At 33.7% G+C, this 23,873-nt stretch overlaps 1 protein-coding gene across 1 annotated transcript in view; it reads right to left on the bottom strand.

Annotated features, from left to right (window-relative positions):
- KIF6 (kinesin family member 6) overlaps positions 1–23,873 on the bottom strand; it is a 152,527-nt gene that overhangs the window by 89,574 nt on the left and 39,080 nt on the right. Inside the window, exons 9-12 of the mRNA XM_058020745.1 lie at positions 20,208–20,294; positions 17,062–17,165; positions 2,581–2,686; positions 1,626–1,752 (exon numbers count right to left, since the gene is read on the bottom strand). Of these exons, the coding sequence (XP_057876728.1) occupies positions 1,626–1,752; positions 2,581–2,686; positions 17,062–17,165; positions 20,208–20,294 (424 nt within the window). The remainder of the gene's footprint in view (positions 1–1,625; positions 1,753–2,580; positions 2,687–17,061; positions 17,166–20,207; positions 20,295–23,873) is intronic.

Raw genomic sequence — 23,873 nt, 5'->3', positions numbered from 1 at the left:
ATTCAGAAGAAGTCTTTAGGAAATTTCTTGCAATAACACTGTGAATTTACTGGAAGTATATTAAATATAAATACATTTTGCCTAACAGCTCATAGAGGACATATAATGGAAATCCTGCATACATTCAATTAGCAACACTGAAGTCCCTGTGATCTGTTTTTTTATATGCTGCTCTTCTTAATCCTAATTAATCTTCTTAATGAACAGCAGAAATTCTAAGTAGTCTTTGGGGAATATTATTAACTAGACTAAGTAATAATAATAAAACACTTTCCAATTCAGTTTTTATGATAGCTTCTAGCTACAGTAGGCAAGAGGGAACTCCTAGTTTATTCAACAGCTTCCATACTTCCCACCATTTCATCACATTAGACATGTTATTAATGTTCTAGTGATGATGCACTGTCACTTAGCCACTGCAGACTCCCTAAATCAGTCTTCTCTTCAAAGTCTTCCTATATTCTTTCTATTTAACTCTTACATGGATTTGCACAAGTTTCCTCCTTTCACTTCTGTGAGCAAAGCTGTATACTTCTGTTGAGCTGAAATGTGTTTGATAGAGATCTTTTGCTTTTTTTCTCATGCTAATGAAGTAATTCATTTCAGGAGGAAATGTTTCTGGGAACTCAGATCTTAAAATTTCCATTAAAAAAAAAACTGAAGAAGTTTTTGAAAGAAAATTCTTTCAAAATAAATGAGTTAGTGTGTTAGTTAAATTTATTTGAAACTGCACCTTGGAAAAACACAATCTTATCATCTGTGAAAGAGCAGAAATGGGGAAGCTTTCCTGCCACCTCAGTCCAGACAGGTAACATGCTACACCCCAATAAAAAATGCTATTCTCATTTGACATATAAAACTGAGCTGGAATCGTTGAGCACAAAGAATGCACCCGAGTTTGCTCTTTACTAATAACTATGAGACAACCCCTGTTACCTTTACATTCAACAACCCCATATTTTAATTTCTCTGCTGTATTACAAACTTTCCCCACTGAGCAGCCACAAAGTTGGGGCTGTAGTGGCTGTGGTTAGCCCACAGGTCTGCCAAACTGCTAAAATACATCCCACCTGTCAGGCTGCAGTGCAGCTACTTATGTTTCCTGTGAGGCAGTGAAACGGACAAAGAACATCTGAATAGTTTAGCACTTTTATGTGCAAAATGATTTAAATTTAAATGTAAAAAGTACAAGTTTTATATTTGTTCTAAGGGCAAATTGCCCAGTAGTCCCCAAAGCAACACCTCATTTGGCTAAAAATAAGACACATAGGAAATTCTATTCTTTGTAAGGTATAGATTGGTCTTTATATAGCATCTTTATATGCTTTATATAGTTTCCCCCTCTAAAAAGTAGTTTAGTTTGCTTGAGGAGAATGTTTTAAATGTGGCCTGATCCACAATATTTGGTTATTGGTTGGGCCATTCTAAAGCGAAGAGGTGCTTGGATCCAGAATTTAGATTTTGGTAAAAACGGAAAGAGAAGCAGGTGCAAAGCAGAAGTCCTGTCACATAAAAGCTGGGAATTGAGTATTTCCTTTAACACAGCACAGCCTCTCTCACACAAAGAAAAATGGTTGTAAGATCATCTCAAACCCAAATAGCACTTTTTTCCCCACAAAGGATACTGATTTCATTGTCTCTTTGCTGCAGAAGTCCTTTCAGTTTTTCCAGTTCTTCATTACTGTTTTTTTCTTCAGAGATGTCTTCTGAGAGCAATTTTTTACCTGAAGTCACTGGATGATTTATAATTTGCTATAAAGAGAAACAGAAAAAGCACACTCTTTTAACTTTCCATCCAACTCTCTATTCTATTCTGAGGGAGTCTAGCTATAGAAAGAAAGGTAAAACCTTTCTATAGTCTTGACAGAAAAAAATCATGCCACAGTTGACTGTCAAATTATATCCATTGAATCAAGTATGAAACAAATTGTATTCTTTAATCTTCATTAGCAAGGGTTCAATTTACTCCTTCTACACAAACTCTAGTGTTCTCTAGTATCATAGCATTAAAAATATAATTAAAAACTAATTATTTAAAAATAATAAATTAAAATCAGGAATGTATACACTGTTATATTGAAAAGATAATATCCCAAAATACAGAAAAGTATTATCTTCTATAATTTCACAATTATCAAGTGTGTCTTGTTTTCTCAATATTTCAGAAGGTCTTGCATCCCCATCAGATGAATTAGTGCAACAGGTAAAGGGATATAATGTTTTTAACCTACATTTTTACCTCTGTCAACATAGTTTGTCCAAAATAAAGCCTCAGCAATGCTGGAAATACAGATGAGAACATCTATCCATATAAAAACAACTTGTCTTGATTCCAGTAACTTCCAGTCTTACAATTTACTGCATGCTGGGATCCTGATGTTTCCAAAAAATGCTGCTGAATTTCCCCATCTAAATTTAAGTTTTCTATGAGTCCTCCACACTATTTCAAGTTCAATTGTTTTACCCTTTCCCAGTGCCTCTCAACTACATTGAATTTCTTTTAACACTTTTAAACCATGAATATCTTCAAGTTATTTTCAGAGTATCAGCCACACCTTGATCCCCATTTAAAAAAAATACCTTCATGTAAATGAAGCAATACTTGATCTTCCGCATGTCAGCACCAACATCTAGAGAGCTATCAGGATCATTATCTTTGAGAAATGCTTCAATTAAGTCATCCAACCTGGAAATTACATTTTTTGAAGAGAAAAAAAGAAATTTCACAAACAAGGAGACAACTCTGCAAAGTGGCATGCCAAATACAATACAAAATGTACCAAGCTGCCTGATATTAATAGGCTATTTTTCTCCAAGGTCCATGCATTTGAAATGCACTTTTGTTCTGATTAATGAAACCTGGATTTGATACTGAAGATTCTACAACTGCATATCTGAACATACTGGTACATGCTAAGGAATAGTTCTTGAAAAAAAAGCAACTTAGAAGTAATCTTTTCTTTTTCTCATTTATTTTGTAACCTTTTCCTCTTCTGCTATCTCATAATTGAAAAGGCTTAAAATCTGCTCTCTCAGAAGACTACACTTTAAAATATTTTGGGCATAGGATTTGTAACTTAATATGATTATTTCTGCAAAAGAAAAATCAACTTATTTTTCTATTACAATAGTCAGCAGATAGCACAGCTTTCATGCATAAATTACCTGCTCCAATAACCAAGTAAGGCAAAATATCTTCTAGTGCAGATATTTATGCATTTCTCAAAGACCTACTGCTCCTCTGAGGAATGAAATATTAGCATTTTATTCTCTTGCAATGTGTTCCCTTGCAAGTCTTCCTTAGAGAGATACCGTTCAGTAATTTGGTCTTCATAAGACAATCTGGCACAGAGAAGCACCTTGTTTATTTTTTAAACCCAAATTAAAATTATCAGACCAGAAACCTATACAGGCGTAATATATCATGCTTTAGGCCAGATGTCGCATCTCTACAGATAGAGTCAGTCTTCCTCTTACATGCTGTCACCATCTTCCCAGGTCTCATATTTCAGGATGCATTGCAGTTCATTCTCAAGACAAAGGGAAGAGGATTTCTAAGCCCAAATTAGACTTTTAACCCACTTACTAAGGTATATTTCTGAGAAACTTCAAGTGCAAATTTAAACTCCATCAACTGGGTTCAGATTTATGGCTTCCCGGTTCCTGACAAATGTTCTTTGCTACTTAATAGGCAAAAGGCAGGCAACAGTGACGGGCATATGCCCTGTAAAGCATAATTATATCATTTTAAATGTTTATTTAGGTTATCATCCTCAGAAGATTAAGTTCTGAGCCTGAGCCAGGGAATCTAAGGTAGCTGCATCAAGTGCCCAAGAAGGGCAAGAGATCATCTCTGTGGCTAGTGTTTCTTTTGGACTGTTTTTGTTCAGCTCCCCACTATATATGCAAGCCTTCTGAATGTCACTTCATAGTCATTTCAGTCACAGGATTGGGAATCTTGTTGCTGTTTTATTATCAGAATCACTTTGTTGTAACCACATAGAAAAATTGTAGCCATTACAATATCACAGCATCCAAAGCTGACCCTAGAGTATGTTTTGTGGTATTTCCCTGCTTCTGAAGACTTCGCTCACTGGAATTCTTCACATTACAGTAATAGGAAATTCCTGCTGGAGAGTGAAACAATAATATGCATGACAATCTGAAAAAAAACCCTAACACTATTTTCTGGAGAAAATAATGCTGCAGGACCGGAATGAAAATTGGAAAACAACAAACAACAAAAACCTTTGGTATTTATCTCCTCTAGAGACAGCAAAGTGGCAACACTCAGAACAGAAGAAAAAGGAAACAAGAGGATTAGCTTCAAACAAACTTTGCTTTCTCATTTTCATAATTTCACTTAAATAGCAAAAGACATATATGTTATATATCCCACTCATCAAATGTCCAAAATTCACAACATCTTAATTTATAGGACTTCCCTGAAGTCAATGTGAACTGTACATATGGAGAGGTTGAAGGAGAGAATATTTAAAGAGAAATATTAGCTACAGAAATATTATTGGCATTGACTTGCTTCTCAGCTGAAGAGATAACAAAATTTACTCAGTAAAATAACCCAAAATTTTAATTATTGCTACATGATTTTTCACAGCATTAAGAATACAACAAAACAGAAGTACAACAAATAGCACAAAGCTACTCATGCTCTCTGCAGACACACTAAGCACAAAGAGCAGGAGAATTAATCCTTCATCCATGGAGGCAGGTATTTTTGTAAGCACTGTGAAAAAAGAGGCATTTATACTTTTAATGAGAATATGATTGTGATTACACAGAGTCAGTATTTTTCACTGTCTTAAGCACCTTATTGGTTTCAGTAAGTAAGAGGAAATAACTAAAAATTGGTTTTTGATAATCAGATTGTCTAGACTGACTGTATGAAGTCATCTACACAAATGGGCCTTTATCTTCAACTAGAAATTATGAGGGAGATGTTTTAACCTTTCAAAGATTATCTGGTTGCCCGGGATTTACCCATACTCAGATTACAACAGATTTGGGCTATGGGAATCAATCATAAAAAATTGCCCTGACTTGCAATTACAATTACTATAATGTGAAAATATTTCTAGAGAAAGATAAAGAATATATAATTCCTGAAACATAATGTTCAATTTTTTGAAATTATTATTGCAGTCAAGAGTCAAGGTTCATTTGTTAAGTGTAGCAAACTAGACAAATAGTAGTTATAGATATAAACTGTTATTTCCTCTCTCTCATATTACCTTTTCTGAATTCTTGAAAAATCACAACAATATAATTCATGTTTTGATTTCCAAGTAGTACATAAAAGCCAAAAGAGATCTAAGCACCAAAAGACTGAGTCAAATCTAAAATAGCACAGTGTAAATCTGAAGTTATAAACAAATTCAGCCTCTTTCTTAGTTGTAGGAAACCCTAGATTGTCACTAAATTTTTAGATAAATTTTCAATATTTCATTGTTAAGACTGAGAACAAGATAAGGAAAAGACCATCCAAGTCTAAATGCTATGGATAAAACAAAAATTAAAATAAATAAATAAAAGAAAACCAGCCATGCAAAACTCCATGACTTCTAGCAAAAGAAATCACTGCCTCTCTCACTCTTTGAGGTTTCCATGTAAAAAACACCAACCAGAACTCTTTCTAAAATAACAAAAAGTCTGGCAACACTCTGGACATTATGGGACTTCTTCCAGAAAATTTAAGCAATAAACAAAGGTTTATTTAAACAATGCAATGCAGAGGCAACTTGAAGATTCTCTTCTCAATGAGTAGATCGTAGTAAACTGAACCATCTTTTGTTTAACTGATTCAGCAGCTCAAAGACCGTCAAAACAACAAATGAATTTATACAGTTCAGATCTTCAGTTTTATAAATTAAAAATAGACAATGCTACTTCATTTTCAGAAATATTTACAAGATTTTTCAAGGAGACAATGAAGAATCACAGGGCAAGGGAAAAAAATACAGATGAGAATAAGCATAAAAAAGGAATACTGACTGTACATTTACTTTTTCCTAAGATATATTAGACAAGGTTTATCTGTTTGGTAGGTGGCACAAAAACAAATGACAACAGAATTTACAAGAGGAGTATCCTTTTTACTTCTCATATTCCTGACAAAATCAGTTTACTATTTTTCTCTAAATATTCCATAAAATTAAATATATAGAATAAATGAAAATTAGAGCACAGAATTATATAAAATAGGGCTGTAAAAGATCTATGAAATTCATTTAGGGCACCTACAGTTACAAGCCTAGAACAATTTTTTTGGTCAAAACCATGCACAAACTGTAGTCATCCTCCAATAGAGACAGTGAGAAAAACCTTTTTGAAAATAAAGGAGACCCAAAAGAGATTTCATTTTTCATTCTGTTACTTTCAAGAGATGGATAATACCATTCTCCTTAGCAATAGTAGCATCTTCTGAAATAGTCACCTATGTTTGATCCTTAGCTTTCTACAAGGAGAATGCAAATTGAACTGTTTTTCTCAAACCAAAGACTTTTGCAAGAAAATGTCAGCAAGAATTGAACCAGAACAGATTAAACATCCCAACACTGAGCAAAGTAGCATCCAGCTGTTCAAGAGTAGCAAGAAACTCGTAGAGAAAAAGAAGTCCTGAGAACTTTCTAGCAAATCTTCCTTTACTGATCTACTCAGAGATATGGGTAAGTGGCAGAACAAAGGCAATATGAAATCATGAGGTAAAATAAAAAACCTTTTTCTAAAGGTTCATTTTTTACTCAGTCATAGTAGAATAAAAAAGGCATAGGAAATAAAGTATTTTTAGTCATCTATTGTGGCTCAGTCCTAAGACCATACACCTAGTCAGTCAGTATGTCCTATTTTCTGTAAGAGTTGTGAACTAGAGTTTCTTTCAAAAAGACCTGAGCAATTAATTCTTTTTTTAACTTATGCTTTTATGCTGAGAATAATGGCCAATATTTTATGTTCTCTCAAAACAGAAATTATAAAATAAAGCTGCCCAAAGAAGGGTGTTTTGATAATGAAATTGTCAAAGGAAAGAGCATGTTGGACACCGAGTACACATCATGTTTGAAAAATTTTAAAGTATGTGACTGAGATTTCTTCTCCCCAAAACAACCCAGGCTGAACCTTGATTTCCCCGTTACACAAACTGTCAAAAGTCAATTGGAAAATCATTTCGAAAAATCATATACATAGCTTCTATAAAATGATTGAGAATGCCAAGGTAGCTCATAAACTAGAGGGAAGGAAAAAATGTTTAAATGTTTTGGTTCAAGGATATAATGAAAACCAGCTAAAATCAAGAAGAAAAAAAAATCAACTTACAAACATACCAAAACCACTTTCCATAACATTGAATATATGTGAACACTCCTGCTTACAGTATGATATTATGTTTTCCTTTCTTGACTGTATTTTTGGAGAGCAGCACTACAGCAGTCCTGGACCTCCCTGTTATATGAAAGATGGACTACAGAAGAAATAAATTCCCGTTTTGACATTCTATTTCTCAGTCATAACTTACAAAATGAGCTTTGCAAGGAAGGTATCAATTGGTAGCAAAAAAAAATCCCCCAATTAAAATTCAAGACAAAGGCCTAGTAATGAAATTACACCAAAACCCTTGTAACAATACCTATCACTCACTGAGGCAGAAAACCAGATAGAGAAATGCTTTCTGTACTATCATCTGAAGATCAACATCAAGAATTTTGTATACACTGGAGAGACCCTTATAAAAAAAATACTTATAGCTATGAATTCACACTGTTTTGCTTTTAAAGCCAGATTGATAGGGAAAAGCTATGATAGAAGCTGTTTAATTAACTGAAATTCAATAGAAATCTAATCATGGAGCTAGGTACAAACACTGAATTGAAAATAACTGAATTGCTTACTTGTTACACTTAACTGCTTCAGTGAAAATATGCCATATGTATATATATATGTATTTGGTAATCTTCTAACATAAGATGGTCAATTTAATTTATTTAAATTTGAAGGGATTTTGTTAAGCTGGTGAGTTGTATCAGAAAAGGCTCCATTTATCTGAAATAGAAGTACCTAGCCACAAGATACTTACATTGAAAGTATTAAACCAGTATTAAAAAAAAAAATCCCCAAACCTAAAAGTATATTTTAGAAATCCTAAAAAGTCTTTTTTTGTGTGTAAACAAGTATTAAACTAATAATCTTTCATTTGTTGTAGTTAATAACATTAGCAAGCCAGATGCTGCATTCCTCATTAGTTTTAGCTTAGTAAGGCTCTAAAAAATGTTTTCATGCAGCATTCCAGAATCAAAACTGCAACGTGGACAATCACTGTTAATTTTACATGACAGGAAAATAAGTATCATATGAAGATGTCTCATAACTCATGGGCATGCAAAGTGACTCCCTTTTTTCTCTTTTCTCTTGTATGCTGTAAGGTAAACTACAGAGCAGTAAATATGGTTTGATGTTATTAAAGTAAATGGAGCATCCAAGGTTATTTTTAATAGATTTCTGTTCTTTTACTACTGCAATGTTTGCCCTGAGAACAGCAGGCCTAACTTACATTAATAAGAGCAAGGGTATGCTGAAGACTATTGCCAGAACCCTGCTGTATCAGAAAGAATAGTTTTCCCAACAGAAATTCTCAGAAGGATGAAGAATAGGGAAGTATGAAACAAAAACTAATTTTCTGTGAAAAACAGCAATAAACAAAGAATGGGTTTTTCTTTCCCAGTGCTCATCAGAAAAAGACCCAAAACCAAACAACAAAACCCCAAATAGGAGCAAAAGATTAGACACATGCACAAAAGTTTTAAAGTCAATGTCAAGGGAACAGTATTAAGTGATTTGCAAGATTAATTTAAAACTAATTTTGATAGTGACCCTTTACGTATTAAGCTAGTACAAAAAGAAAAGTATTACAGTGCTGATCCAGGCAGGTTTGAATCATGATAACAGAATGTGAAACCACAAGCTGTGTCAAGCGCAAGTCCTTGTGCTGATGCTTGGAAGAAAACTCACAGTAGAACAGTCATAAACAGTTGGGATGGAAACGTGTTAAACTAACAGTGCTCTTTCATTAGTGACTGTAAATCAGGCCCAAGTTCTTGGCGGAGCCTTCCCCTCTTTATATCTTTTCTTTTGCAAATAATGTAAACACACACTGCACTGCAGCTCAGAAACAGCTTTTACATTATCAACTTTATTTCTCTTCTGTTACTTTCCACCCTTCAGAAATTCTTCTTTAATGAAGAATGCTTACTGATTAGACTGCACATAAATCACAAAACTTTTCTACCCACATTACTGCAGATTCCATGCAATTTTTCTGATAGCACAACTTCAGAATGATTAACTGAGCACTGTACTACTTCACTTTTACCCATTCATTAAATAACACCCACCTATATTTTTTCTAAAAATCTGCTTCTGAATCAGTCACTTGTTTAGATGAACCAGGGTGCAAATTACACAGCTGAAATGCATCAGAAAAGCACTTCCAGCCAACTGAGTAAGTTTTTAAAGTCTGGAGCTCTCAATAGCTTGCAGGATGCACAGTCTCAAAACACAGATTTGGAAGGACTTGTTTTGACCTTGCTTTATGTGCCATGATTCATTCCTGAGAGAACTTGCCTTTTAACCCCTGATCACTGACACTGCATGTTATGTATCAAAATTAAGTCCACTTAAATAACAATTAATTTTGTGTGTCAGTTGTGAACTCTGTCACGAGCAAAAATCTAAGTTTATGAAAAGTAGGCTGCTAACAAGGCAGCTAATGAAGAACTTGTGGTAATTAGAGAGTTAATTTTAATTAAACAAGTTTGTTTACCTTGACTTTGCAATAGTTTTCCTATTGGTAACATAATTGGTATCAATTTGTTTTAAAATATATAAATTCCAAAAATTATTTTAAGTTTAATAATAATGGCTATATTGTTTAATTAGGAATGCCACATCTCTAAAAGTTTTACGAATTCATTGATTTAAAACATGCATGACAGTGGAAGCAGAATGACTATTACATTTAAAACAGCTAACTTGAAGCTAAATTAGCCTCAAATGTGCATCAGCATGGAAAGACCATGGAGATTCAAAGTAGTGGATTCTATGAATAATGCTATGTGAGACAGGGGAAAAAAGGAAAGGTATTTCCAGGCATTGTTGTGAATGAAATGACAGAAGGTAAAAGTACACAGAATACACTCAGCTTGCCCAGAGAAGAGCTGATATACATTGCTGACAGGTAGTACATTTGACAGCTTAACTGACATTTATAGAGGATAATTCTGTGTGCTGTGTCCAGAAATAACTGCTTAACCCCTCATTTAACAAAAGTGTGCTAACTCCTGGGTGAAATAATAATAATTCTGGTAAATAGTGGAAGCAGTTAAATAAGCCTTTGTACAATTCCTTCAGTTGATATTTCATGGAATAGTTCTATTATCATAGCCCTGTTATAGGCTGCATTGATTTGGTTCAGTCTTAGACCAGGGTAGTAAGCAAGAGCAGTAAGCCTTTGAGTGTCTTACGCTTCTACAGACTGGAAGATTTACACAGTTTTGAAAAATATCTATATAGTGCTCTAACAACTACATATTATAGGAGATTCTTCTGAATTAGATGGCTACCATGTGACAAACAGATGTAAGATGAGTTTCTACACAGTTGAAAAGCATTCATTTCAATGATGAAATGCACACAGCTCTAAATCTTTGTATTGGTAAGAAAAGGGGTGGCTTGGACTGGACAATCAAAAGACCAAGGCTGGTTTATGAAGGAAAAAGGTGCCTACTGCCTTTAATTCTACACATGCAAATTTTTTTTTTTCAGAGAAGAAACATGTCAAGTAGCTTGCTGAGTAGATGATTTCCTTCTTCAACAGCACTTTATAAAAACAATCCAAAAGTGCATACAGAAAGGAATGCTACTCACTGCCAGCTAATAATTGTGGCCATAACAGTAGTTATGTTCTAATCACTGGAGTATATATAAAAGTAGCAAGAGAAAACCAACCTTTTTTTATCAAAATTTTAAAAAATCAAAATATCTACAAAGTAGGAAGAACTTGAAATAAAATGAAATTACATAGGACAAGCATAATAGCAATTCAAAGAAGCCAAAAGTACTCATATGGATGAACACCAAGATAATCTTACAGTTTAGAAGACAGAAGTAGTTAAAAAAACTCTGTAAAGTATCGCTTACAGGTTATTACTTACAAGCTCAAAAGAAAAAGACTACCAAAAAGTATTCAAAGTTCCAAAATATGCAAACAGATATTTAGTGGTACCTTCAGAAGAATGCACATGACCAAATATTCAGTGAATTTCAGTGAGGTTCTAAAAGCTTCTATGATCACATTTGGTCATATATACTTGAAAATTGGCTCCAAGATTTTTTCAAACATATAAATAATCAATGGAAGCTATGTTATGTTTTCTCCATACACCTCACTAATATGTGTTTATTACACTATTACTGTTGAAACCATATAACATTAGATGACTGGTATAATTTTGAACACTAAAAAGCAGGACACAGTCAATCACCTACTTCCCTCCCACCCCCATGCTGAAACAAACTTGCTATCCTTTGAAAAGAACATTACAGTTTATTGTCTCTGAATAGTTTCAATGTAAAAGGTGATCAGTTGAAATAAGATTTTTTTCCCCTTCCTTCAGGGGCCTTGGAACAAAAAGCAGGATCACAGAAAATTATTTACAATTTAAGCACATAGCTTAGCTGCATGCATTAGGAATCTGAACTTTCTGTGCTGTTGCTACAGATTTCATAACATGTAGGAGAAAACATGTCCTCTAAGAAAATACACTGATTTAATAGCATTCTAAATCAGGCATCTAAGCAAGCAGTTAACATGAGACATCTTAAGACTACTTTATAGCTAAGGTAGCTTGTTTTCTCTTGAATACTGCCTACACAGTTCATGTCGGTCAATCTGCTAACTTCTACATCTATAGTCTGCAAAAGTGTGTTGCCAAAAGGCAAGGTGATATGTCTTTATTTCTTCCACCTTGCAAATGAAATTGAACACTGACATCAGCAAATAAGAACATTTACTCTGCTTTGTAAAAGAAGCCATTTGTTCAAGAGCTTAACTGAGTAACTCTTAAAGGTCTATATTGTACAACAGTGCAATATTGTTAATACTATGATAGCATACAGATGTCCCAATGTTGAAACAGAACAAATGTAAGACAGAAGTAATGAGATCTCCAGGACTTGAGTAACATGAACAATATATATGACTGTTGAAGTAAAAAATAGAAGTGTCTGTATTAACATATGTATCTCAAAGAAATAAGGTAAAGTTATTAATAAATTAAAGTGCTAAGCCAGTACTTCCGGTCCTGTTCTCAGAGATTTCCAGCTGGCAAAAGCTCTGGAAGCGTGGGTTCTCTGGAACATAAGACATTGATTTGAAATCCTGACTTTCTGGGCACATACTGAAAATTGCTAGTGAGCTCATTTATATTATTAAAATAAATCACAAATTATTCAAACAAAAAGGACTTTCCCTTTTACTTTTGGCATATAACTCACAAAAAAAATCATTTGAAGGTAATTTAATTCTATTCTAAACCATAATGCTGAAACCTGAAAGAGTACAATTTCCTTGTATTTGGGATGTAGGATGTTATTTTCTACTTTTTAAAATAGTTCAAAGAGCTCCTTTTCTAATTTTTTCCCCTTAAATATGAAACTAATTCTTCAGCTCAAAGAAATATTTAGATCAGCCTTTTACTGCTGAGGAAATAGAAGACAAGATCCAAAGCAAGCAATTCAGATTTTGGAAGCATTTTATGAAGTACATTCTGAACCACTTATGTAGTCTAGCTGAAATTTTTAAGCTTTGCTTTTTAGATAAACAAAATGAGAGCAGAAGAATTGATTTATGTTTAACATTTATGAGAACAAACTAATCAAATGAAAAATATGACACAGTAATGCAAGTGCTCACCATTTAACACAGAATTCTGAATTTCAGAGAGCTGTAGCTTTAGTCACACACACAACTGATAAGGTGCATCATATTATACTTTACCATTTCCAAAAGTCAAGAGCATTTGTTTTCCATTTTGTTTTAAAGTTAGTGAATATTAGCGTGACATTGTAGCAATTATGAGGAAAGCCTATTTGACAGATTTTGTCCTTCCATTAAATGAAAAAAAAAATTAAAATAAATCCCTGAAGAATTTTGATTTTTGAGGGAAAAAACAATAAAGAATGAAAATCAGTTTATTCATAGGCTATCTGCAAATATTTAGCAATTCCAACTGTATTGAGTAGCCCATCAATTTCTTTTGGAATGCTCTGAATGTAAACAAGTAGAATGAAGCTCATCGTTATGAGAAATGTTCAGCATTTCTTGACTTAGTAAGTCAAGAAATATACAAAACATAATTTTCACCTATTATTAACACTTGTTTCCTGGGTAATCACTAACACCTAGTTCCTGCAACATATGTAGAGAGAAAAAAAACCTATGCAATACCATAAGCATTGTGTTAGACTAAAAAATATTGGATCTACACACATACTACTGGGCTTGGTTTCATTTTGGCATCTGTCTTCTACGGAAAAGTGCCTAAGATAAAGTATTGTGTGGGGCAAAAACAATAAATGTGTACTCAGTGCATGGAGTTTCTCATTGACATGTTTTGTACCTTTGACCATCAGTGCTCAGCATCAAAGAATTAAAAAAAACCAACCCAGGATCAGAATACTCTTAGCAGATCAGTTTTGCTGTGACCTCTGTTAAAATACATATGATGAATCAAAAAAAGTATTATAACATATCCATTTTTTATAAGACTATCCTTTGTAACAGTTCTCCTTACTAGTCAAGCATTTGCAATAAAATTAACCACAGTTAGACTTCAGTCAAAGTCTAAGAATTTGGAAAATAACTATATAAACTTGAATTATTTACATAGATATATACACAGACACACAATGAGATATAGTTTATTTAAGTTTAAACAGAAGATATTTTAACTCAGCAAAAATGTCTAAGTGGGATTTGAAATCCATAATGACCTTAATTACAGTTTCCTCTCTGACATTAAAGAAAAACATCAACAATAAAAACAATAAAAATAATCCCCTACAATACTAGTGCTTTAAAATCATTCTTGGGTGGCCACTTGAAATAAAGCACAACAGAGTATGTTGCATTATCACCTTTACCATGTTTCTTTTCTTGTTCTCCCTGTCATAACAAACTGATCTGTATGGCTCCTGATAAATAATATTATTTATGTTTCATTATAGATGCAAAACCAGATATAAATCCCAACATAGACATTTTCCAGTAATAGTCAATCATGATTTTATCAGCCATCATCCAGGTCCATAGTTCTGTTTGGACTACTCACTTGTATATTTATTCTTTAATGTGTACAAACTCTCCAGATAATGAGTAGCTCCAAGCTCAGATGGCCAGTCCCAATAAACAGAACTGTCGTGGAGATTTGCTGTTATGTGTTGATAGACTCTAACTGGAGACAGAACACTTAGATTCTATCTGCTGATTGTCATAAATGCTCAGAACATTTATGGACCTCAAGCTCACACATGTAAATCAGCATGGTCACAAATGTTATCGCCATATGAAAGCAAGCTCAAAAAGTATAAATGTTCAAAACCACAAAAAGATACTTTCATTGAAGTAATGGCTTTTTATACTATCATTTCATTATATTTTCATTTGGGTGTTTGAGTTGCATCAGCTGTTTATCTGTGAGCACTCTGTTTGCATGAACACAGACAAATGTAAAACTCATAAACACTGACATTTGGTATTTTCCTTCCCTTGAATTGTTCTAGAAAAGATTGACTTAGCTTTCAGCATTCCATTCAACTGCAGCCCAAATACCAACAAGCCAGTCTGACTCATGTATGTGACAGTTATTCTCTAACACTCTCTTTGCCTGAACAACTCTATATATCCAATTTTCTTTTTTTTCACTTAAAAACATATTAAGAAAACAATCCCTGAAAAATGTTATTATATGGCACTGATGATTGATGAGGTTAATTGTTTGAGGCCCTTCTTGTTTAGTATTGATCCTCAGGCAAATTATTATATCCCAGTCAGCCGTACTTAACTGCTGCTCTATATTTTAATTCCACAGCATTTGTTCCAAGAAAGAACTTAATTTTGAAACAATGAATACATGTGCTACATGACCCTAAGTAAATACAAAGAAATGATAAATTTAGAAACCTTAAAATTTTGCATTGACCTAGCGTAGCTGAGGTCCTTGAAAGTTATTTCTCATTGCGCGATTTAATACAGGTAGAAACTCATAAAAGTCTCCACCCTGCTTCTTTCTGGAGTAATGGGATGCAAAATTCCTTGTTGTGAGCCTAGAAGAAACCTTTTCTGATAGCGTAATGCACTATATATTGTGCTACATAGATAAAAAGGAAAAACATAAAACTAATATGCTTTTTAGTCACAATTCTGAAATCAGGCCTCCCAGAGGTATGCTACAGTGCAATTTTATGCAGATGGTACATTCCTACTTTTCTTTTGCATAATCATAATGAAAAATTTGATAAATCATTAATCCATTACTATTTATAACCTATTCCTGTTTATAAGACTGCCATTTCCATGGCAAAAAGATAAAAAATCTTAGCAAATAAGATTTGTGACTGTGGTAATAGAAAACTCATACGATTTTCAAAACCCCAGTTTCTCTACACAAAGTAATCAGCAAACAGTGGAAAATTAATGTGACAGATTTTTACAATTATGCTATGAAAGCACTTATTTAAACTAACATATAAATTATTTAAGTATGTCTGAATAAAATCACTGAAAGTCTGTCATCTTTTGAAGATTAAAAAGGTGTATTTTTACCCCTCTGCCAGGGTAAAAAGAAGATAACCAATAAGGGCATTTAATTCTGCATATAATGAAAAAGAAAGGTGCTTTTCTTTCTATGGCTAGTCTTGGTCACATCTCATGCTACTCTGCAATGTTATTTGTGCATTTGACACTCATGTTTGGGCAGATGATAAATATATATTAACTCCATAGGAACTGCAGGGACATTTCTGGGTAGGAGATAACTAATTTTTGTTTTAATATATAACTATTTTTTTTAATTATAATTAATGATAACTGCTGATGTAAAGGATCAATAATGAGAACAATCTAAATGAGAAATTCAAGGTTCAAGGTAGCAGCTTGTCCTCATGTCTCCAGACTCTCCTATGTGTCGGGGGAAATTGTGAGCACTGGCAGTTGTCTTCTGGAGCAGTCCCTTGAGAAATTAAAGACTAAATATTCCTACAGCTTCAATTTGGTTACTGTTAACATCCTAATCAAACAAAATTAGGTAGTTCTTTCTTTATAGACTTGAGGTACAGTAATTAAATAGGTCCATACTACAGAATCAATTTTTCAAGCCTAGAAATTGAATTCAGTCAATGTGAACATTTAGACCTGAGTAAACACATCATATTTAGAAAGTTTCTATATGCTGTACTGATCTGTTACCAAAAGCTACAGAATGTTACAATATTTACATGAATTAATAGTATATTTCAACCGAATGTTCCATTTAAAAAAAAAGAATATTTGGCTTTCAAGACACAGACTAATCGTGGATCCGAAATGTGAGATTTCTTTTGGTTTATATCAAACTAATGCCGCAACAGGATACATCTTAGCACAAGAATACTTTTTGGAATCTACTCAGATTGCATATCCAGTTTTGAGAGAGACTGTTTTTCATTCTCCCCTATTATACAACACTTCTTTTTGCCTGGCATTTGACAGGCATTCCCATCCTTTGCGTTTACTTTACTTCACTTCCTCAATGCTGAGGCTGCAAAAACATGAGCCAGCAGCCTCACAGAGCTTTTCATGGAAATCTGCCATTCTAAACTGGCACCTAACTCCACTTTATTATTCACTCAAGGAAGCTTAAAACTCAGAGATTAATTTAAATATTTATGCCAATAAAGAAACGGATGAAAAGTATAATAATAAAAGAAGAAAATGAAAACAATGTAAGACATTACTGAAGTAGCTCTTCTTGGGAAAGCTCTGATGTTCTTTGCTTGCCAGTCACCAGTGCCAACTCATCCTTCAAATCCTGGATCTCCTTTTTCAGCTGGATAATCATCTACAAACAGCAAGACATAAACCAAGCATCACCAACAAATTAATAGCTTGTTTATGATTTTTTCAGTAGAAGGTCTAGTTTAGGTAAATACACTTTAGTTTTCTCTTTTTTTAAACAAGATGTCTTTTCTAAAAACTGTCAAAATACTTTAAATACACCAAGCATTTTTTTCCTTTTTTTCCATTTAAAAACCCAAGAAAAGTCTTCCAAATTCAGTAAATTCTTGTGTTAGAAGACTTGGCTGTACAGAAAGAGCTTAGAAGATATTTTGCAAAAGAGAAATATTATTTGACATAGGAATAAAAAGAGTTTTTCTGACTCATTTGTTTTGCCTCTTAATAATGAAAACACATTTAAGAACTGACACCTTTGTTAGAGTAAGGACAACTATACAACAAAAGCAATTTTTTTTCTTTCTCTTATAGAAACAGAAATTTCCAAGCAATATCATAATTTTAATCTTACCTTTTTTTCTTTTTCATGTGACATTTTGATATTATTAAAATTATTGCATGCTATACTTGTAGGATGCATCAGTTGCTAACAACAAACTGATGGCAGGAAGCAACACTGAAATTAAATGGTATTAATGAATAGTAATAACATTACATGGAAAACTTTAGATTTTTAAACTCTAGGAAGTCATTGTCAGAATCTGTACTTTGGGAATAAATGCCTGTATAAAACCAAATTTTACTAATCATTAAACTCTCAAAGCCAAATTCTACAAAGCAGAGCAATGTGCATATACCTAAGTCTAAGACACGAATGAGCGCATTCTTGGACACTTAATGGTTGATTATTTAATGAAGTCTCTCTTTATATGGCTCAAATGTATCAGTAGGCCAGTGGTATTTTTAGATGGATTTGCATACACTGATTCCATGTGCAAAATAACTTTCCAAGAGAAGAATGTTTTTAAGGAAAATTAATCATTTTGATTGCATGCACTTTCCAGTAATGAGATTGTTGAAATCAATGACACATATTTTTGCTGGATGTTAAAACTCCTTCAAACATTTCTATTTCTTTTAATGGTTAAATCATAACTTCCTAAGATTTTACTTTGAAAACTCAATTATTTTAAATGTGCATATGATTACTTCTTTTAACTCTAAACCTACAGTGTATAGGGTTGTTTTTAGAATAAAGTTTGAAAGTCTAAAATATTTTATTTAATAGCCTATTAAAATTATGATTGTTAATTAGAGAAGCTGCAAGAACACTTAGAGAATGTTGCAGGTCAAACATTTTACCCTAATTTTACGTTGCCCCATTTTGGCGCCACACTCTGATATAGTTTGTGCCAGCTGGTGAGTCAAGAAAATTAAAACAGCTGAATCACAGTAAGATCTCTGTTCAATGTTCAAATTTAGTAGGATGATTAACTTCAATCTCACAACAACAGAAATCCCAATTTCAGGATATGGATAGAAGATTCATTTTCAAGTCTTATTAAGACAAACAAAAATCTACAGAAGGCAAATAACTTCATTTCTATTTTTACATGAACACCAGAAGAGATGAGGTTTAATTCAAGACCTCAATTTTCAGTTTAAATTATGTCCTTTAGCCATGAGTGAGAGGTTCAAAGATGAGTCACTTAAAAGTATAAGAGGTACAAATTCATTTTCTCATTAAGATAAAAAGTCAGGAATTCTCCATTATGAAGAATAAAGTTTACGCAATAATCTGACTTAACTCAGATCCACCAAGACGTATTGTGAACACCTTTTATAAAGCATGCATATATCACAGATGATAGATACTGACAATAAATTGTGTTTTGATTTTTCATAAAATTAATGTTATCTTATTACAATAAAATTTAATTTTTATGAAAAAGATCCTAAGTCCAGCACTTTGAATAATAGAGTTGCCCCCTGGGAATACACTTAAGATGGGCAACAAATTCCACAATGAGCACAGGGCCATATAAATTCAAGGTACTTGTGTTCCCCTGCTTTTTCCACAAGAGGGGATGGTTTTGTAACTCTCATGTGTCCACTTTTGCTTTACTTGCTAAATGATCCTGCAGAGCAAGACATACCAAACTTGTGGAGTATAGCTCCACAGGATGTAGTAAATGTTCAGGAGCCTGCATATGCTTTACCTCAATCAAAGCTTTCTGTGGCCATGGAAGAAATGCTTTGCATGATTTGCTACTAGAAAGTCTATGTATAAAAGAAAAGAAAACAGACAGATAGAAATTAAGAAGTTGTGCAATGCTTATTGGGGGTTTTTTTTGCCTTTTTTTTTTTAACTCTGTGATACTATTGCTATTAGAAATTGCAAGGAAAAATAAAATAAATAATAATAATGACAAAGGAAACCAGCTGAAAACTTGACAAGGATCTTCTATTCCCTTTGAAAGTCAAGAAGAAGAGACAAGAAAAAATAAAAGTACAATTATTAACAATAACTGAAATATGTTAGTTACCATCAAGTAACAATGAATAAAATCATTAGCTACATAATTAGCCATTTCTGTCTCCTTTGCTTGTTTCCCACTTTTTTTCTTAATGGTAACTTCACAAAGTTCTTTGTTCCTATCTAAAATGTTCCTTGAATCAATTTCAATGAAGGACTTGGTATATTTCTCAGCTTTTTAATACACAAATTGTTTCAGTGAAATTGTGTGCCTTCATCAAATGATTAGCAATCTTGGTATGTTCTTAGAGTTTTAGAACCATCCAATGGTCTGTGACTATGATTTAGGAATTATCATACTAAAGAAACAACACTAAGATGATAATGAAAGTGACCATTTCTCCTCGGATGCTTTAAGAGTTGAGAAAGCCTTTGATTTGATAAAGATCCACTTAATTATAGATTTGATAAAGATTCACTTAATTATAATTGTGTCCAAAAGAAAAAAAGTTAAAGTGGCAGTTATTTTAAAGAAAAAAAGTTGGAGCTTGCATCTGAAAACAATTTAATGGCACTTTTCAGTATAAAATCCCCAACATCAATTTGTATGCTATTGATTAACAAAACTTAAGCCAGGCAATCTCCTTCCCTCTGTGCCCAGACAGTTCTCACCAATCTGGGGTCAATTTCTTCATTAAGAACTGCTTCATTCTTAATAAGAGCAACTCGCTGTGCAAATCTGCAGGTTGATATAGATTCCTGGAAGAAAAATTTTAAAAAATGAGAGAGAAGAGAGAATTCCAATTACCTTTGCACCAGGTAAGTAGCCAGACTGCTAACGAAGCCATTAAACTACATTTCCATTTTTTGAGTATGTTACAGAAATATTCTACCATTTTCTATTCCAAAATCACAATACCGAAGGGAAATTAGGTTAGCATATTAATGACAGGAGCACATAAAACTGTTAAATCATAGGACATATTTTACTGATACAGTTTATCCCCTGAGCAACTGTGTTTCAGGTAAGTCCCCAGCTGGAACTATAGGATAACAAAGCCATGCTACACAGAAGGCAATAACCTTTGAATGATGAGAAAAAGAGAAAAGTAATAAAAGTTATGTTTTTGTTGTTGTCATTTTGGTTTTGCTTTGTTGGTTGGTTTTTTGGTGAAAAAGGGACTAGGCAATTAAGGTAAAAGAAGGTGGGGAAAAAAATGGAGGGAAGAATAGAGGAAATCCAGGACAACTGAGAAACAAGCTAGGAGACTTGGAACTGGGAGGCATACAAGGGAACTATGGTACCAGATAAAAACTTGTCAGATGAGCTAAGACAGGGATCCACAGGACTGAAAGGCAGAAAAAAAAAAGATACCAGACTGAGTTGGTTGGGGTAACTCTGTGACAGCCATTGTGTACTCCCATCTAGCACACAGAGAGAAATCAAAGATGCTGATAACTACTGTTCTCGCATTCTAGATCAGCTGATACTTAAATGCCAGACCCTGTTATAAGATGTACATATTTAATGAAAAAAACCTTAGCACCTGCATCAAAGTTCAGTCAAGTAATAAAACACAGAATTAAATCTTAAAAATAAATCTTAGAAATTTAAATGATCCTTGAGGATGATAAACCCTTATGGGATGTGGCAGCCTGCATTTAAAAGAGAATTTGTTAGCCCCTAAATTAATTCACTACTGTAGCAGAATCGATTTTCAGAACAGAAGTAATTCTGCAGTTTTCAGTCTTCCGGTATAGGGAAACACCAGTTTAAATGTTATGTTCATACACCTTTTTCTACACAACTTCTGTCCGTTTAAGTGCTTGGAGGTTTCGGTTTGGAACATTGAATAAGTGTTACACGAGGAAAGATGATTCTTGCTAAAGACACAGGATACACACAGAGAAAGGAAGGCCTTACAATTAATAGAGTTGCAGACTGTATTAGTTGGACTCTATATCTGTCTGTGCTGTTCCTTTGCAATGATGATCAGCCAATGTGATTTTAATTAAATCCTATATGTAGAGTAAGTACAGTTATATGTACAGTACACATACATACATACATTTCCATTAGATCTCTTTGCCCCATTTAGTGTGCAGCACATGTTAAATTAATGAGTAGGTAATCAATTCAGTTCTCAATGTTCAATATGCTAGCTTACAATTTGTTTATTCCATGCAATCAAAATGGCAATCAAGGCAGACATCTAATTTCCTAATCATTTCGGTAGCATGCTTATCATCACAATACCTCAGGGCTTTACAAGGATTAATCAATTAAAGTTTTCTGCAAGTGTGTGGAATGATTATACTTAACAGAATGGAAACTGAAGTCAAAAGTATCAAAAAATTATACTCAATCGTTGTAATTTTATGATCTGCTACTCAAAATAGCTTCCATTCAGCTTCAGCTACAGTTATATTGAATAATGTATCTACAAATCAGAATCAACATCTTCATCCAAGCACTCCAAAAACATTTAAGGTAGTGACTTAAGAAATTCAGTAAACTCATTGGTAGAAGTAGGAATATAATCCACTTCTATAGGATAATAATCTATTTGTCCTCTTCATATGAGTACCCTTTCTTACTCTGAATTTTCTGCTTCATTACTTTCATTACAAGAAGCAACACTAGGTCCTTCAGAAAGTGGCTTTTATTATACAACTTCAATTCATACTGCAGATAGTTCTATCTTTTGCATTGTTTGTGAGTGAAATGAACACCCAATGAAAAAAATAACCAACATGCGGCCCTAACATAGCTATAGATAATGACTCATGCACCTATTCTAATTCTGACATTTTCTGATGATTAGCAACTTATAATCTTTTTATATTATTTGGACATATTAGCTTATCATCTTCCTTTATTATTTGGACATTCCAGATTTTGGGGATCAAGGAAGGGATTTTGTTGTTTTGTTGGGGTTTGTTTGTTACATTTTTGTTTGGTTTGTTGTTGGGTTTTGTTTTGTTTTTTGAGGTTTTTGTTTCATTTTATTTTATTTTTGGGAGGACCAAAGAATAAGATCTGTGATGTAAATAGTATATATTAAAGCAAGAACATGAAAAGTTTAATAGCTCGTTCTTGATAATTGCTTGATCTAAATAATTGCTTGATCTAAATATTTCCAAAATAGAAATCTAGAACACAATGAGAGACACACCTGATGAATTCATATATGAAAGGCTTCTGATCTCACAGAGCTTAAAATAAAATTAGCAAACTTCCCCAACTTTCTCTGTAATCAGACAATATGTTTGCATAACTACATTAGCAAGTCTGAGCAATATGTCTTAATTTAACAGCAAAGTCCACTTTTCTAAAGGAAAGGTCTATAACTAAATGAAGTACGGTTTGAGTATAATATTTTCCACTGTATTTCAGAAAACAGACTAAATAGTTTTTCTTTTCTTGTTTAGTCATATTAGAATGCTTTTATGTTAGGAAAATCAGGAAATAAACTGATTATAAATGGCTTTGAGCAGTGTTCTATGTACTCACATAGCTACATGTTCTAGAATAAAATAGACTTCAGTTAGAAGGGACCTACAATGATCAGCTTATCCAACTGCCTGACCAAGTTAAAGCACATTGTTAAGGGATTGTCCAAACACCTCTTAAATGCTGACAGGCTTGGGACACCAACCACCTCTCCAGCCTGGTCCAGTGTTTAACAATTCTCTCAAAGAAATGCTTCCTAATGTCCAGCCAGAACCTCCCCTGGCATATCTTTGAACCATACTCACACAATCCATCCCTGGACACCAGGGAGAAGAGCTCAACACCTCCCTCTCCACTTTCCTTCCTCAGGGAGATGCAGAGAGGAATGAGGCCACCCTCAGCTTTCTTTGCTCCAAACTAGACAAGCCCAAATTCCTCAGCTGCTCCTCACAGGTAATTTTTTCCAGACTTTAGCCAGCTTTGTTGCCCTCCTCTGGCTGCACTCAAGGACCTTCACATCTTTCTTAACCTGTGGGGCTCAGAACTGCACACAGTGCTCAAGGTGAGAACAGCAGACAGCAGGATAATCACCTTTTTAGAGCTGCTGGCTGTGCTGTGTTTCATGTATCTCAGGATGTGGTGCCCTCTTAAGTGCCAGGGCTCACTGCTCCTCTGACCAGCACCCCTGGATCCATTTCTGCAAGGCTACTTTCCATCCACTGGTCTCTCAAACTATGTTTGTGTTGGACATTACTCCAATATAAACACAGAACTTGTTAAATTTCATCCCAATAATCACAGCCTTATGCTCCAATAATCTAGATCCATCTGCCAGGCCTTCTGTCTCTCAAGAGAGTCAACAGCATCTCCCAGTTTGGCATCAT

The sequence above is a fragment of the Melospiza georgiana genome, chromosome 3 (assembly GCF_028018845.1).
Source record: "Melospiza georgiana isolate bMelGeo1 chromosome 3, bMelGeo1.pri, whole genome shotgun sequence".
Lineage (NCBI taxonomy): Eukaryota > Metazoa > Chordata > Aves > Passeriformes > Passerellidae > Melospiza > Melospiza georgiana.
The sequence above is the reverse complement of the archived record's forward strand: the minus strand, read 5'-3'. Positions and strand labels throughout refer to the sequence as shown.